This window comes from Bos mutus, chromosome 4 (genome assembly GCF_027580195.1).
Source record: "Bos mutus isolate GX-2022 chromosome 4, NWIPB_WYAK_1.1, whole genome shotgun sequence".
In the NCBI taxonomy this organism is placed as follows: domain Eukaryota; kingdom Metazoa; phylum Chordata; class Mammalia; order Artiodactyla; family Bovidae; genus Bos; species Bos mutus.
Window position 1 is genome coordinate 81,995,782 of NC_091620.1, and position 17,167 is coordinate 82,012,948.

The 17,167-nt window shown below is 37.8% G+C and overlaps 1 protein-coding gene across 1 annotated transcript in view; it reads right to left on the reverse strand.

The window, feature by feature from the left end:
- Window positions 1-17,167, reverse strand: part of SEMA3E (semaphorin 3E) — a 275,070-nt gene that overhangs the window by 103,482 nt on the left and 154,421 nt on the right. The window contains exons 3-4 of the mRNA XM_070369709.1: window positions 10,701-10,760; window positions 7,400-7,519 (exon numbers count right to left, since the gene is read on the reverse strand). Coding sequence (XP_070225810.1) covers window positions 7,400-7,519; window positions 10,701-10,760 — 180 coding nt within the window. The remainder of the gene's footprint in view (window positions 1-7,399; window positions 7,520-10,700; window positions 10,761-17,167) is intronic.

The window sequence follows — 17,167 nt, forward strand, 5'->3', positions numbered from 1 at the left end:
TTGGCAAAGTAATGTCTCTGCTTTTTAATAAGCTCAGGGGTCTCAAACAAACCTTGTGTGCACCAGAACCCAGGGACCCCACAGAGACTGAGACAGAACTGTGTCGGAGTGTCTCCTGTGGAGGTACAACCTGGCAGTGGTCTGCTGCAGGGACAGGGGCTCTGGGTGTGGGTATGGCATAAGTCCTCTTGGAGAAGGTTGCCATTTACTCCACTATGGAGCTGCTAGAACTTACATAGGACTGGGAAATAGACTCTTGGAGGGCACAACAGAACGTTTGGCACCAGGACCCAGGAGAAAGGAACAGTGACCACACAGGAGACTTGCCGGTGGGTGTCCAGAAGTCTCCAGCGAATGCGTGGGTCGGTGGTGGCCTGCTGGGGGCACAGACTGTGGCAGTACATGACTGGGTTCTTTTGAGGGAGGTCACGATTATCTTCATCACCTCCACCATAGTTTTTCTCCCAGGTAAATAGCAGGGAGGGTACACAGCTCCACCCATCAATTGAAAATTTGATTAAAGATTTACTGAGCATGGCCCTACCCAACACAACAAGACCCAGTATCCCCCTCAGTCAGTCTCTCCCATCAGGAAGTTTCCATAAGCCTCTTATCCTTCTCCATCAAAGGGCAGACAGACTGAAAACCACCATCACAGAAAAGTAACCAGTCTAATCACATGGACCACAGCCTTGTCTAACTCAATGAAACTACGAGCCATGTTGTGTAGGGCCACCCAAGACGGAGGGGTCATGGTGGAGAGTTCTGACAAAATGTGCTCCACTGGAGAAGGGTATGGCAAACCACTTCGGTATTCCTGCCTTGAGAGCCCCATGAACAGTATGAATAGCAAAATGATAGGACACTGAAAGATGAACTCCCCAGGTCAGTAGGTGCCCAATATGCTGCTGGAGATAAGTGGAGAAATAACTCCAGAAAGAATGAAGAGATGGAACCAAAGCAAAAATACCACCCAGTTGTGGATGTGACTGGTAGTGGAAGCAAGGTCTGATGCTGTAAAGAGCAATATTGGATAGGAACCTGGAATGTTTGGTCCATGAATCAAGACAAATTGGAAGTGATCAAACAGGGGATGGCAAGAATGAATATCGACATTTTAGGAATCAGCAAACTAAAATGGACTGGAATGTGTGAATTTAACTCAGATGACCATTATATCTATTACTGTGGGCAATACCCTAGAAGAAATGAAGTAGCCATCATAGTCACCAAAACAGTCTGAAACGCAGTACTTGGATGCAGTCTCTAGAACAACAAAATGATCTCGGTTCGTTTCTGAGGCAAACCATTCAATATCACGGTAATCCAAGTCTATGCCCCAACCAGTAATGCTGAAGAAGCTGAAGTTGAATGGTTCTATGAAGACCTACAAAACCTTCTAGAATTAATACCCCCAAAAGATGTCCTTTTCATTATAGGGGACTGGAATGCAAAAGTAGGAAGTCAAGAAACACCTGGAGTAACAGGCAAATTTGGCCTTGGAGTACAGAATGAAGCAGGACAAAGGCTAATAGAGCCCTTTATATCCAACTGTTATTGAGCTCTCTCAATGATTAGCAGACAGTACCTCTCCTTTCAAACTTGCTCCTTATCCAACCCTTCTTATCTCCAAGAAGGAAAATGATCATATCCTCTGTTTAATAAATAAGTTTCCTTGTCTTCTATCCTAAGAAAACCCTTCTTTCAACATTCCACTTTGTGTTGTTGTTTTTAATTGTATTGAAGTACAGATGATTTACAATGTTGTGATTCAATTTGCTATACAATAAACCCTTTTCATTGTGGTTTGTCACACGACATTAAATATAGTTCCCTCTGCTATACAGCAGGACCTTGTTTATCCATTCTATAAATAATAGTTCACATCTGCAATCCTTCCCTCTGTCCCCAACCCAATCCAGCAACCACAAGTCTGATCTCTATGTCTGACCAACATTCCAATTTTATATCCTTCTCCATATTTCTTTTCCTTAATAATTCTATTTCTGGATTAAATTGGCAATAATACTGCCTTTATTTTATCACTATTCAGTCACTTCTTCATCTACATTCTAATTACTCATCCCTTTACCAAAACCACCCTCTGTAGTACTGATGATGTTGTCTATTATTTTGTTCCTTTTACAAATGATTTTAATTGCACTAAACTGATTTGCCTTACACTGCTCTGCTCAGTCTGCTTATTAATATTCCCTAAACATTCTGTCATATAAAAAATGCTATTTTCCAAGTAAAATACCTGGATAAAGTGGACTGCAGAGAAGGGAGGTGAGAGAAGAAAATAAGAGAATAGGGGAGAGAGACAAAGAAGAAAATCCTTCAGGGATCCTTAACTTCCTAGGGTTCAACAACTCAACCTATTTTGACAACATGCTATCCTAGCTCCAGGATCAATATTTTAAATAACTATACATGGAAATAAAATAGTTATAATTGAGAAACATTGACTGTTTTTTTATGTTTTCTGGCTTCTTAATTCTCTCTTGCTATTAGACTTTGTTTTTCTTCCCAATCATCAAGAAATAAAATTGGAATTGCTCTCTGATTCCTTTTTGTCAGCAACATCTGATAAAATGTTAAGTTATATAAACTCCTGCTGAGTGTCTTCTCACATCAGCCCCACACTTCCTCTCCTTAGCTATTGTGACAACACTCAAATATCCTCGTGATCTCTCACGAAGACTCTTATAGCAGTTCCCTTTAATTTCTCTCTGCCTTTCATCCCGTTCCACTTGAATCAATCCTAAATATTACTAATGACATGTCAATCAAACACTCTGCTCAAACTGCTCGCCGTCTCTATGCTGTTTCTAGAAATAACTACAGAATGCCACTGTCTAGCATTAAAATCCTCCACCAATTTGCCCCAGCTTTATCTTCTGTTGTTTCCCAACCAACTGAATTAATGTCTATGAACCTATTCCCTATGTGCTATCTTTGTGTTTTTAAAACATTTTTCTTGCCTATAACAATTTGTAATTTTCACTCCCTTATATGAAATTTTATCAAGCCTCCAAATAGAGTTTTGATAAACTATTTTATCAAGCCTCCAAATAGGGTCTCACTGTCCTTATTATCATCTGCCACATATTCCTTTTTGGAACATACATATTTTTTTTCAAAATATGTTTTTAATCAGACCTAGTATTTAGATAATTATATGAGAAAAATATTCAACATTATGTATATGAAGGTGAATTACATGGAGTTTCACTTCTACTAATGACACAGTTTGTACTGAACTAATTTCCACAAATAATGTTGATAAGTAAGTAAAAAAAAAAAAACAATTATTTGAAGGCAATGGAAATCAGTTAAGAGCAGACAAAGATGAGAGTTTTTCATTCAAGAAAATCTCCTGATTAATGTGGGAAGGAATGGATAGAACTCAAGCAGAAAGCTGGAGACCTTCTAGTTTGGAAAGACACAGGACAGAGATTTAAAGTATCGGATCAACTTAAAGGTGGGAAGGTATATCCAGAAACTGAAGGAGGTGCCCTGAAATATGTGAATATACTCTCTCCCAAGTCCTTAGCTGCCACCTGAACTGCATATGGAAGCAGACCATGAAAGCAGTGGCTAAAAACTTGAAAGCAAAGTGTGGTTGTCGATGACTTCAAAGCAGTTTTGAAAGGGAATCCAGCCAAGTAAACTGCTAGAACAGAAATCTTCAAAGGAAACAGAATTCAGAATCAAGAATTAAAGTATACAATCTATTTTATAATGTACAGTGCAAAATAAAAATTACTATACGTGCAAAAAAAAGAAAACATGATTCACAGTCAAGAGAAAAACCAGTCAATGCAGTTCAGTTCAGTTCAGTCGCTCAGTTGTGTCTGACTCTTTGTGACTCAATTAACTGCAGCATGCCAGGCTTCCTTGTCCATCACCAACTCCCAGAGCCTACCCAAACTCATGTCCATTGAGTCGGTGACGCCATCCAGCCATCACATCCTCTGTCATCCCTTTCTCCTCCTGCCCTCAATCTTTCCTAGGATCAGAATCTTTTCAAATAAGTCAATTCAAACTCACCTAAAGTAACTCAGATGTTAAAATTAGCACACAGGGATTTGAAAACTGCTGTTAAAATATGTTAAAAAGTTTAAAAGAAAGAGTCATAAAAAAATAAAAATATGTGGGGGAGCACTCAGTCCAGAAATGGAAAATATATAAAATGGAAGTTCTAGAACTGAAAAGTACACTATATATGGATGATTAACGGGGTGGTCTTAAGAGCATACTGGTGATGCTGGAAGAAAGGGTTGAAACTTGAAAATAAATGTAAAGTATTCATCCACTTTTAAAAACAGAGGGAAAAAAGATTAAGAATGAACAGAATCTCAGCAATCTATGGGAGAAGGCCCCAAAGTCAATCTATCTATCTCTATCTATTTATATTCATCTTTCCATAAGTCCCCGAAGAAGAGTGAAGGAATGAGGAAGAGGTATTATTTGGAAAAATGATGGCCGAAAATTGGGTGTAAAATATAAACTCTGTATCCAAAAAAACCTTAGTATCCCAAGAAATAAAAATATCAATTTTTTATCAAGTATCCCAAGAAATAAAAATACCCATTTTTCCATTATCACCACCACACACATAGGCACAGTATAGAAAAACTACTGAAAACCAAAGATAAAGAGAAACTGTTGAAAGATAAAGCAATCACAAACAGGGTAATATCAATATGAATGAAAGCTGAACTTACATCAGAAAGAGATTAGGTGACAATGAGGCATTTTTGAGATGCTTAAAGAAACAAACAAAAGAAATACTGTTAACCCAAAATTCTATACTCACGGAAAATATCTTCCAGAAATAAAGATGAAATAAAGTCATTTTCAGATCAATGAAAACTGAGAGGATTTCTTTCCAATAGATCTGCACCACAAATTGTCTACATTCTGAACTGTATATATGTATACTTATGTGTTTCTGAATATATATGTATATATATGTGTGTGTGTGTGTGTGTGTATATATATATATATATACACACATAAGTATACACAGAAACACATGGCAGAAAGTGAAGAGGAACTCAAAAGCCTCTTGATGAAAGTGAAAGTGGAGAGTGAAAAAGTTGGCTTAAAGCTCAACATTCAGAAAACGAAGATCATGGCATCCGGTCCCACCACTTCATGGGAAATAGATGGGGAAACAGTGGAAACAGTGTCAGACTTTATTTTTCTGGGCTCCAAAATCACTGCAGATGGTGACTGCAGCCATGAAATTAAAAGATGCTTACTCCTTGGAAGGAAAGTTATGACCAACCTAGATAGCATATTCAAAAGCAGAGACATTACTTTGCCAACAAAGGTTCGTCTAGTCAAGGCTATGGTTTTTCCTGTGGTCATGTATGGATGTGAGAGTTGGACTGTGAAGAAGGCTGAGCACCAAAGAATTGATGCTTTTGAACTGTGGTGTTGGAGAAGACTCTTGAGAGTCCCTTGGACTGCAAGGAGATCCAACCAGTCCATTTTGAAGGAGATCAGCCCTGGGATTTCTTTGGAAGGAATGATGCTAGAGCTGAAACTCCAGTACTTTAGCCACCTCATGTGAAGAGTTAACTCATTGGAAAAGACTCTGATGCTGGGAGGAATTGGGAGCAGGAGGAGAAGGGGACGACAGAGGATGAGATGGCTGGATGGCATCACTGACTCGATGGACGTGAGTCTGAGTGAACTCCGGGAGTTGGTGATGGATGGACAGGGAGGTCTGGTGTGCTGCGATTCATGGGGTCACAGGGAGTCAGACACGACTGAGCGACTGATCTGATCTGATCTGATCTGATACATATATATACATATGCATATGTATATACATATGTATACTTGGTATATTTGTATATATATAAATATTCTGACTTTGCACTAGCCTCCTTGCCTTCTATATCTCTGCTGAAGTTCTCCCTTTTATCACTTGCATTGTTACTCTAAAATAATTTAGTAAATACACTGTGATGTGTTTGTGTATGCTATTTAACTTTAATCTACAACTAGAGGTGGTTTCTTAACTTTTAAAATATGTTAATCAAAAATCCTGCCTAGAAGGATGCTTACCAGCTGAAGTGCCCCAATCAGGGGTACTTTCTAGAGGCACTTAAGAGTTAGCACTTCAGATACTGCTAATTATGTGTGCACATGAGTGTTAACTAGTATCAGGAATATCAGAAATAATTTTTCAGGAATACCAGTGAAATGAATGTTGTTCTTCACACATGGTAGCTGAAAATACTTTACAGTCACTGCTGCCTTTTCATAAATATACAAGAGTCAAGGGGTTAGCAGATGTAAATTATTACATATAGAATGGATAAACAAGGTCCTACTGTATGGCACAGGGAACTATATTCAATATCCTGTGATAAATCATATGGAAAAGAGTATTTTAAAAAAGGGGGTGTCTATATGTGTATAACTGAGTCACTGTGCCATACAGCAGAGATTGGCCTAACACTGTAAAAGAATTAGAATTTTTAAGAAAAGAGAGAGAGAGTCTAGCTGCTTAACTACAGATCATCCATAGCTCTGTTTTATCTGTGTCCCATCTTGATGTAGGATTCTGCCTTCTGATTACAAGGAAGGGTAACAGATCCTGACATCAGAACATCGTTTAGCATGTTTCTCAGTGAAACTGTGATCTAAAGTGCTTGACATGGGCCTAAATAAACGAGAGTTGGTAGTTTACCCAGTTTGTTGAAACCGGTTATATGACTGATCATCAAGCCTGCTACTTTATATATGCAGGTAGCAGAATTCAGTTGGGATTTGCTTAAATAATACCATATCACCTAGTGGTGGGGGTCTTGGGGAAGACATGGATAGCTCTTATCAACTATCATTTATCTCAAGTCAGTTTGCAATCTGTTCCCCACCTCACCTCCACCTCCCCACCTCACCTGGCCAAGAAAAGGAGTTATTATAGGATCAACAAGCCTGTGCATGTCTTTTAAAAGATACTGTATGTAGCAATTTTGTTTATATAAATTTATTTACACATACACGTGGGTGTGTGTATATATATATGTTCATATATATATATATATATATACATTCATTCTACTCTGGTGCTTTTACCAATACAAATCATATAAGAACACAATAGAGAACACAGTTTGATATTAAGAAATATTTTTAAGTGGACAAATTAAGTAAATGAAATTCTTCAGTGAAGGAATGCATAAAGAATTAACTGGTTCACAGATTTCATAACTGACAAGAAATCTTTGCCTCTCACTCAAGCAAATTAATTCAGAATATCACAAATGCTCTTCTCTTTTATCCAAAGAAATGCCATAACCTTTCTTTTAAAACAAAGTTATTTTAAGCATTACTTTTGATAATTCATTCAGAGCAATGAATGAAACTGTCATACCTCCAAATGGTATCCAACTCTGATGAAGGCACAGAGTGGGTCAAACGCTCCTGTCCCGCAGGTCAGTAGATGTGTTCTGTTATAGTGATGCAAAACCCGAACATAATTTGCACATTCACTCTAAAAACCGGGAGAAAAAGAAGGAATTGGTTAGTGTAATAAAAACGTTTTGCTTCTGTTTTGACTGTTGTTTTTCCTAACCCTAGACATCTCATGTATAAGCCTCCCTTGGTTAGGGAAGGCAAAGGGGGCAGATGAAAAGAGGGCAACGACCAGTCAGGGAGACGGATGTAGCGAGGTATCATTACAATCAATAATGGGAGTGCATCATTATGAGGTATTCTAGTACACAATTGAGTTTTTTTTTAAAAAAAGCACTGGTCAGAAGTGTTTTCAGGTGTAGATTTCCAAGGCAATGTTTCACTAGGCAATTAAATTATTATCAAGACTGTTATTTTTTAAAGTACATATAAATCAACATTAAGTCGGAAGACCAATCAGTAGAAGTAGTTTCATTACCCTCAAGGAAACATATGCAGACTTCAGGGCACAAAGAGTTCTGATGTTTGGAAAGTTAAGTCCTGTATTTTCAAACTCATAGATTCATATAAAGGACTTTCAGAGAATTTTCAAATAAACAGATGGAAACTAACTGGTAAAAGTAACATTTTATACCTATTACTGTAAGATTACAGTCCTGGGATCAGCAAACTTTTTCTATAAAGAACCGGAGAGTAAATATATTTAGTTTGATGGGCCATCTGGTCTCTGTTGCAACTACTTAACTTCTGCAGCTATAGCATAAAAGCAGCCATTGTCAACAGAAAAATAAATGGATATGGATATGTTCCAAGAAAACTTCATTTATGGCAGGTCACATTTGGCCTCAGATCTCTAGTTTGTCTAAAATGGGATTCAACTGTAAGCTTCTCAGAAAACAGAATCTCAGTTTTGCACATCGATATAGTCCACAGTTAATCAAACTCAGTACCTAATACACAGCCCACACTCAACAAAGTTTTAATAGATCAATCACTAGGTAAGTATGCTAAATGAAAAAATGTTCTAAAACTATTTAAAACCAACTTAACTAAATTTTGGCTAATAGCTTGTTGACAAATTAATCCCAGGGACAGAGGGGCCTGGTGGGCTGCCGTCTCTGGGGTTGCACAGAGTCGGACACGACTGAAGCGACTTAGCAGCAGCAGCAGTGCATTTAAATTATGAGAGAAATACCAAGCCCTTTTATTGCTAAATATTACCTTGACATTAATAGATGCAATAGTCAGTAAAAGATATTTTATAAAGACAGATTTTGATTTTTAAAGTCTGTCATGTAACAGTATTGGGATGAAAAAAGCCAACAGAACCATCATACCATACATGACTGAGATTATAGCATTCCCTTGGGAAGAACAAGTAATGCACTAATGAACAGATTATTTGGGGTACTAAGATTTATTTCTTTAATTTCCCATTAACATAGCATCCTAGTCTACGGATGACCCATATAGTTGGGAAAATCTAACATTCTATTTTCATCTTGCTGTAAGCACATGCTTCTCATCTCCTGAAATGGGCGCATCCTGAGGGGCCAATGAGACCATATTCTGGCTCTGCTGGGTTTAGACTGACACAGCCTCTGAATGTGTTCAGTTAGTCAGCAACACGCCACAGACTGAGGAAGCAAGGAAGACTCATTCTTTGACTGTTACCCAGTTGCTACACAAGAATGAGGTGTGGGTAGAATGTGTGTTAATTTTTCACATGTTTTTGCTTTTTCTTCTTACAGAAAAAGAACAAATTAACTTTCTAAAGAAGATGTGCATACTTCTTCCAAAGTTCTCCTTTAACTTCTTCATTTGTTTCTAATTCACTAATCAAAGTGAAACAAAATCTCACAAAGGTGCTTAGCTTATCTTTAAGATACTACCTGAAATTATTTTTCTCTCTAATACATAGGAAATAAATATTACTATAAGAATGTATAAATCTGAATTGATTAAAATATAGTAAGATATAATAAGAGAAAATAAAACCAAGATCTGATGGCACCTTGGTTCCCTACACTAACTCCACAATGAAAATAAGTTTTAAGTAATTATGTACACATAGACAATATACATGTATATATCAAATATGTGTGTATGTATATGTGTGTGTTTGTGCTAAGTTGCTTCATTCATATCCAACTGTTTGCAACTCTATGAACTGTAGCCCACTGGGCTCCTCTGTCTATGGGATTCTCCAGGCAAGAATATTGGAGTGGCTTGCCATACCTTCCTCCAGGGGATCTTCTGAACTCAAGGATTGAACCCACGTCTCTTATATCTGCTGCATTGGCAGGTGGGTTTTTCACCACTAGTGCCACCTGGGAAGCCCCGTGTGTGTGTGTGTGTGTGTGTGTGTTTTGTTGTTCAGTCTCAAAGTCATGTCCACCTCTTTGCAACCCATAAAACTGCAACATTCCAGGCTTCCCTGTCTTTCACTATCTCCCAGAGTTTGCTCAAACTCATGTCCATTGAGTAGGTGATGCCATCCAACCATCTGATCCTCTGTCCCATTCCTTCTCCTCCTGCACTCAATCTTTCCCAGCATCAGGGTTTTTTCCACTGAGTTGCCTCTTTGCTTCAGGTGCCCAAAGTTTGGAGCTTCAGCTTCAGCCTCAGTTCTTCCAATGAATATTCAGGGTTGATTTCCTTTAGGATTGACTGGTTGGATCTCTTTGCTGTCTAAGGGAGTCTCCAGAGTCTTCTCCAGCACCACAGTTCAAAAGCATCAATTCTTTGGCACTCAGCCTTCTTTATGATCCAACTCTCACATCTGTACATGAGTACTGGAAAAACCATAGCTTTGACTAGTTGAACCTTTGTTGGCAAAGTGATGTCTCTGCTGTTTAATATGCTCTCTAGGTTTGTCATAGCTTTTCTTCCAAGGAGCAAGTGTCTTTTAATTGTATGGCTGCAGTCACCATCCATAGTGATTCTGGAGCCCCAAAAAATAAAATCTGTCACTGTTTCCCTTTTTTCCTCATCTATTTGCCCTGAAGTAATGGGACCAGATGCCATGATCTTCATTTTTTGAATGTTGACTTTTAAGCCAGCTTTTTCACTCTTCTCTTTCAACTTTTGTATGTGTGTATATATAATATATGTGTATATACCTAGATATATGTATTTATTCCTTACATGAATTGTATATATGCTTTTTAGGAACAATTAACAGGTTAGAGATTCAGTCCTTTGTCACTGACCAGGACTACAATTAATGATATGTTTAGTTTACAATGAATGATACTTACGGCATCATTTCCTTTCATTATGCATTCTTCTGTTTTTAGTGCTGTACTTGGCCAGTGTATCTGAAATAAAACATAATGCACTATTATGCAAACACATATAAAAATAAACTACACTGAAAACCCATTTCATTTTTTCTGTAAGTCAATACTTTATAGTTTATTTTATTTTTTTTTGCTTCTATTTCTTTCTTTGAGAAGATCAAGAGGTTTATCACTTAACTCATATATTATGGAGCCAAATAGCCTTCATACATGAGAGATATTGGGGACTTATAAAAGTGGTGACAATAGCATTGAATTATGATGATCTTGTTATGATTAAATTTATGATCATAAGAGATAATACTACATGGTTTCAACTATAGGAATACAACATTACCTTGGTATTGTTATTACTGTATCAGGCCCCCTAAGTTTCTTACGAACAATATTCAGCATCATGTGGTCATTTGCTTTCACAGTGCAGTATATAAACTTTTAAATACTTTGGCCACCTGATGCAAAGAGCTGACTCATTGAAAAAAACCCTGAAGCTGGGAAAGACTGAGGGCAGGAGGAGAAGGGGGGCGGGTGGAAGATGACAAGGTTAGATGGCATCACCAACACAATGGACATGAATTTGAGCAAACCCCAAGAGATAATGAAGGACAGGGAGGCCTGGCGTGCTGCAGTCCATGGGGTCGCAAAGAGTTGAACACAACTTAGTGACTGAACAACAACAAACAGAAACACATGAGCACTTTTGGTTATGTTGCAACATAAAAAAGAAAGACAAAGAACAAGTAGTGATACCAAAGAAAGCCAGTTAAAAGCAAAAAGCACACATAGAAAAGCCTAGAATCAATGCTCTTCATTATATCATAGATCTGTCAATGGAGCATATATGCTTCAGGAATAATATCACATTAACGTAACAACAATGTCAGATTCAATTGCAGCCTTGCATCAGCTTGAAGAGGGTCCTTAACACCACTACAGAATAAGGATGCTGGAAGTGAAACTGTTGAATTTATAAACTTTATTGATCCTTTTTTGGAAAAAATTCAGACACTGAGTGATAGGTTTTCTCAGATGACTTCTAAAATATATTCTAATTTGAGGCTCAATTTGGTTTTGGAATTATAGTTTTACTATGGATGCATAAATCATTCAAAAGGATATGCTAGAATGTATGTGTGTACATGTGTAAACACAAGCTCAAAATACAAATTAATTTTAGGATTACTCATCACTGGAAAGATAATTTTCTTATTAATATGAGTAAATCAGAGAATATCTCACCCGTCAATCATAATGATTAACATTCTTAAGATCTTTAATTTACAAGAAGCAAGGCTTTTCTTCTTATAATATTTACACCCCTTTTTATTTACTTTTCATCATTATATAAAATGAGACTTATTTAAACTATATTTCTACAATTTCAAAGTGTTTGATAACCAATTCTTTGGGAAAAATACCAAAGTTCAGCTTTTCAATGTTGAAACAGACAAGAGAATAACCTCAATTTACTACCTCATTCTCCTCAATCATTGGTTTTATGTGGATTATTTCTGGGACTATTTGAACACATTGTTTTGGGTGGATGGCAATTCTCTAGAGGATTCCTATATTTTGTTGACTAATTTTGTTTTCAGCTATCTTTTCAAACAGCCTTGGAAGATAGAGATAGATCCTCCCTCCAGGGCAAATAGATTTTTTTCTTGATCAGGATAATAAAGATAATGTCTCCCTCTGGGCAAAGGCTGGACAGGTTTGCTAGAAGACTCCTTTTAAGGCTGAGAGTATTTTGAGCTGGAAGTTGGTAAATTGGGTGCAAGATATATTCACTGTGTGTACAACATCTCCTTAGGCTGCTTGGCTCTGTGGGACTTGAGGAGGAAAAGACAACTGATGGAAACATGAGGCTCATACAGTCTGCGGTACTGGGAGTGACTAGGCCAGGTGCCTCCTGTCTTTTGCCAGCATCAATGAAACTATGACAGGTTGACTTGTCTAAAAGCAAGGTAAAATTCACAGTTCTTGACACAAACAAAAAATAATATATTCTGTGGTGGTGAAGACAATACATGGTTCTTCTAGGATTGCCAGAATGTGTTATTTCTAGCAGCAAACCTAATCGTGACGACTGCTCTGCTGCTGCTAAGTCGCTTCAGTTGTGTCCAACTCTGTGCGACCCCACAGATGGCAGCCCACCAGGCTCCCCCGTCCCTGGGATTCTCCAGGCAAGAACATTGGAGTGGGTTGCCATTTCCTTCTTCAATGCATGAAAGTGAAAAGAGAAAGTGAAGTCGCTCAGTCATGTCCAACTCTTAGTGACCCCATGGACTGCAGCCTACCAGGCTCCTCTGTCCATGGGATTTTCCAGGCAAGAGTACTGGAGTAGGGTGCCAATAATGAAATCATTACTTCAGGCACATCTTCAATGATGTTCCCAGATAACTTTTACATGATGGCAAGTAAAAATTTACATATTTTACAAGATGGCATTTGTCCCTCCTTTAATGCTCTGAATTGTTTTTCTTACTTTTTCTTCCTATGATTTCACAGTATGTATTCAATTTTAGCTCTCTCATTAGGCTGTAAGTTACAGAGGGCAAGGCAGTGACTAACTTCTGTAGCCCTAAAATGCCTACCTGACACAGGGTCTTTAATGCCATCACTGCTTATTCATTGGCTACTGACAGATTTGTGTCAGTCAACATTTCTTTATCACATTCTTCAAACAGTTAATTCACTAAAGGATCCTACAATACAGTTTGAGAGAGAGATTCACTGACATGAAAAGGCTACAATCAGTGTCAAGTAAATGAGACAAGCAGCACTTTCCAGTTTAATCAGGGAGGAAATCCTACAGAATTTAGTGAGTGTGAAAGACTGGCAGGATTTCCGAGGGCAGAGAAAATGGTCTTAACCAGATCACTCTGGGTTCACAAAGGGAAAGAAGTAGAAGATTAAGTTATGAACACTTAACCACTGAAATCCAACACATCGGAACTCCCCTAAGGAATAATATACTTGAGTTTTGCTTTTATTGTTGTTTATACTTTAGTTTCCTTTGGTTTGTTTTTTTTAAACACAATTTAACAGGCTCAGGACTGTATTCAAATGTCCACTCAGGTGAGAAAAGACAAGAGAATGATCTCACTGGAAATCAGAAGTTATTTTAAAGCCATTATGTACAGATGTTCTGCCAAGACAGTAAGGGAAATGATTTTCTTCATTTGTTTTGGCAGTTAGGATGCCTTTTGGTTCTGCTCCAAAGTATAGCATCAACAAAAAGTCATAAAATTAAGCTATCTGTTCTGCATAAAGCATTTTTAAAGGCAGTTAAACAACAGGGTGTAATGACATTTCCAAATTCTCTGCACCAAGAAAGGTACAAAAAGCAAAGGTTAAATACACATGATTTCATCACAATATTCCTACTATATAATTTAATTGTTCTAATGCATTTTAACAGGCCATTTACTATTCTTGTATAGCTCAAACGAGAAAAATAAAATAAAAATTAAATTACAAAGTATTCTTTTCTGGACTCCCTATTGAACCTCCTAATTATACCAGGATTAAGAATTTAACTATTCTATTGTTACATGATGTTAGAACACTCAGAGATTTTGGAGAGCAAAAACAAATGAACAAAAAAGTAATAATTTAACTGTCTAAAAAACATTATTTCCTTTTTTTATTGAAAAAGATTAAATAAAATGATACAGTAAATGTAAATCTCCCTTGGAATATATTTAAGTGACTAAGACACTATTATAACTTTGTCTAATATTCTCTTCCTAATTCTATTATTCTAATGAAAAATATTGTTTATATTTTAGTTTTTTATTTCTATATTTTACATCTATATATAGTACCAGTGCCCATCAACACATATTTTAATTAAAGGTCCTACAAAGGTCATTAAAATCAAGAAAATATGTTTTGAATATAACACATTAAAAGAGACTTAATGGTTTATAAATGGTAGTTTTAACCTGTCACACTTCCCTCTTACTGTTTATCCTTTTATAATTAGTTATAATGACTGTCATTATTCAAATACTTTATAACCAGAATTATAATCTTCTGCATTACAGATAAAATTTGTTCTTGAAATGTTGATAATCAAAAGCTTTTGAATTAGAACACTATTATTATAACACAAACATTTCTGGCCTGGTAAAACTCTGATGTTGGGAGAGATTGAAGCCAAAAGGAGAAGGGGGCAGCAGAGCATGAGATGGTTAGATAGCATCACTGACCCAATGGACATGAATTTGAGCAAGCTCCGGGAGATAGCAGAGGATAGAGGAGCCTGGTGTGCTGCCATCCATGGGGTCACAAAGAATTAGACATAATTTAGTGACTGAACAACAAATGGCCTTTTTAATGGATGAAATCTACTAAACTGCTATCATTAATGTGAAACACCATTTGCCATTTTATATGCAAATTATATTCTAATGCCTTTCTCCCACTTAAAAAAAATGAAGTTCTAAAATGGAAGAATTTTTTTCACCTTTCATTCAATAAACTTGAGTGAGAAAAGTATAAATATTTTTACAAATAGAAGTGACTAAACTTTATTTATAGATATCCAAATTAAGTAGTGCAACTTTAGCTTTAAATAATAGTGGTAAGAATAATTTTAGAAGGAAAAAAAAGGTGAAATTTAGAAACAGAAAAGCCATCGGTAAAAGTTAAAGCAAAAATTTATTACTAAATATGGAATATCCGATGAAGTCCTCCCTGGTGCCTCAGATGGTAAAGAATCTGCCTGTAATGCGGGAGACCTGGGTTCAATCCCTGGGTTGGGAAGATCCCCTGGAGGAGGGCATGGCAATCCATTCCATTCTTCTCTAGAGAATCCCCATGGACAGAGGAGCCTGGTGGGCTACAGTCCATGGGGTCTCAAAGAGTGGGACACGAAGGAGCAACTAAGCACAGCACATGAAGTCCTATAAAATACAGCTTAAATAAATCAACATTTCCACTTTTGATTTCTTTATGAAATGAAAAAAGAAAAGAAAATGAAATGAAAAAAAATTTTATATGTCAAACTATATAGTATTGCTATGTCCCCAAGAATAACTTTATTTTTCAGGAAGACTTGGTAATTCTCAAATGTGCACAGATTGCAAGAGGCTATATCAACAGAACAGACAAGCTAGTCCCTATGCTGTCTTTGAATACCAGAGCCTCCTTGGACTCTCAACTTTGCCATAAATTAACAAAGGGGAAACAGTTCCTTGATCTTGTCATTGGTTTTCCTCCGCTTCTGTCACCAACAACTGTTTCACTAGTCTATTAACCATCACTAAAGGAAACACTGGAGAAGGCAATGGCAACCCACTCCAGTACTCTTGCCTAGAAAATCCCATGGACGGAGGAACCTGGTGGGCTGCAGTCCATGGGGTTGCTAGGAGTCGGACATAACTGAGTGACTTCACTTTCATGCATTGGAGAAGGAAATGGCAACGCAGTCCAGTGGTCTTGCCTGGAGAATCCCAGGGACGGGGGAACCTGGTGGGCTGCCATCTATGGGGTCACACAGAGTCGGACACGACTGAAGCAACTTCGCAGCAAAGGAAACACTAGTGATGCAAAGGCAGTAAGAACCAAGAGGAAAGAAACCCCTGACAACAAAAGGCCAACAAAGGTCCGTCTAGTCAAGGCTATGGTTTTTCCTGTGGGCATGTATGGATGTGAGAGTTGGACTGTGAAGAAGGCTGAGCGCCGAAGAACTGATGCTTTTGAACTGTGGTGTTGGAGAAGACTCTTGAGAGTCCCTTGGACTGCAAGGAGATCCAACCAGTCCATTCTGAAGGAGATCAGCCCTGGGATTTCTTTGGAAGGAATGATGGTAGAGCTGAAACTCCAGTACTTTGGCCACCTCATGCGAAGAGTTGACTCATTGGAAAAGACTCTGATGCTGGGAGGGATTGGGGGCAAGAGGAGAAGGGGATGACAGAGGATGAGATGGCTGGATGGCATCACTGACTCAATGGACGTGAGTCTGGGTGAACTCCGGGAGTTGGTAATGGACAGGGAGGCCTGGCGTGCTGCGATTAATGGGGTCGCAAAGAGTCGGACATGACTGAGTGACTGATCTGATCTGATCTGATCTGAATGGTAAGCTGAAGACCAATTTGGGAGACACAGTTCACACTAAAGTAGCATTCTGGTTCTCAATTCTATGGTGTAGTACAAATAGCTTAGGCTTCTTAGACAAATAAACTTGGTTTTAAGTTCTAATTGTTACTTACTGGCCTCACGGCCTTATTTTCCTCTTTTTTCCATTTACCCAACATGCTGCTGCTAAAGCAATCACCCTAAACTATCATTCTCATTATGTTATACTGAGACATAACGTAATACTCAGACTCTCCCACTGGCTCCTGCATTGCTTAAGTTTCAACAGCTCAGCAGTCAATGTTCTTCAGGATCTGGTCTAAACCATATTTCCTTCCTTA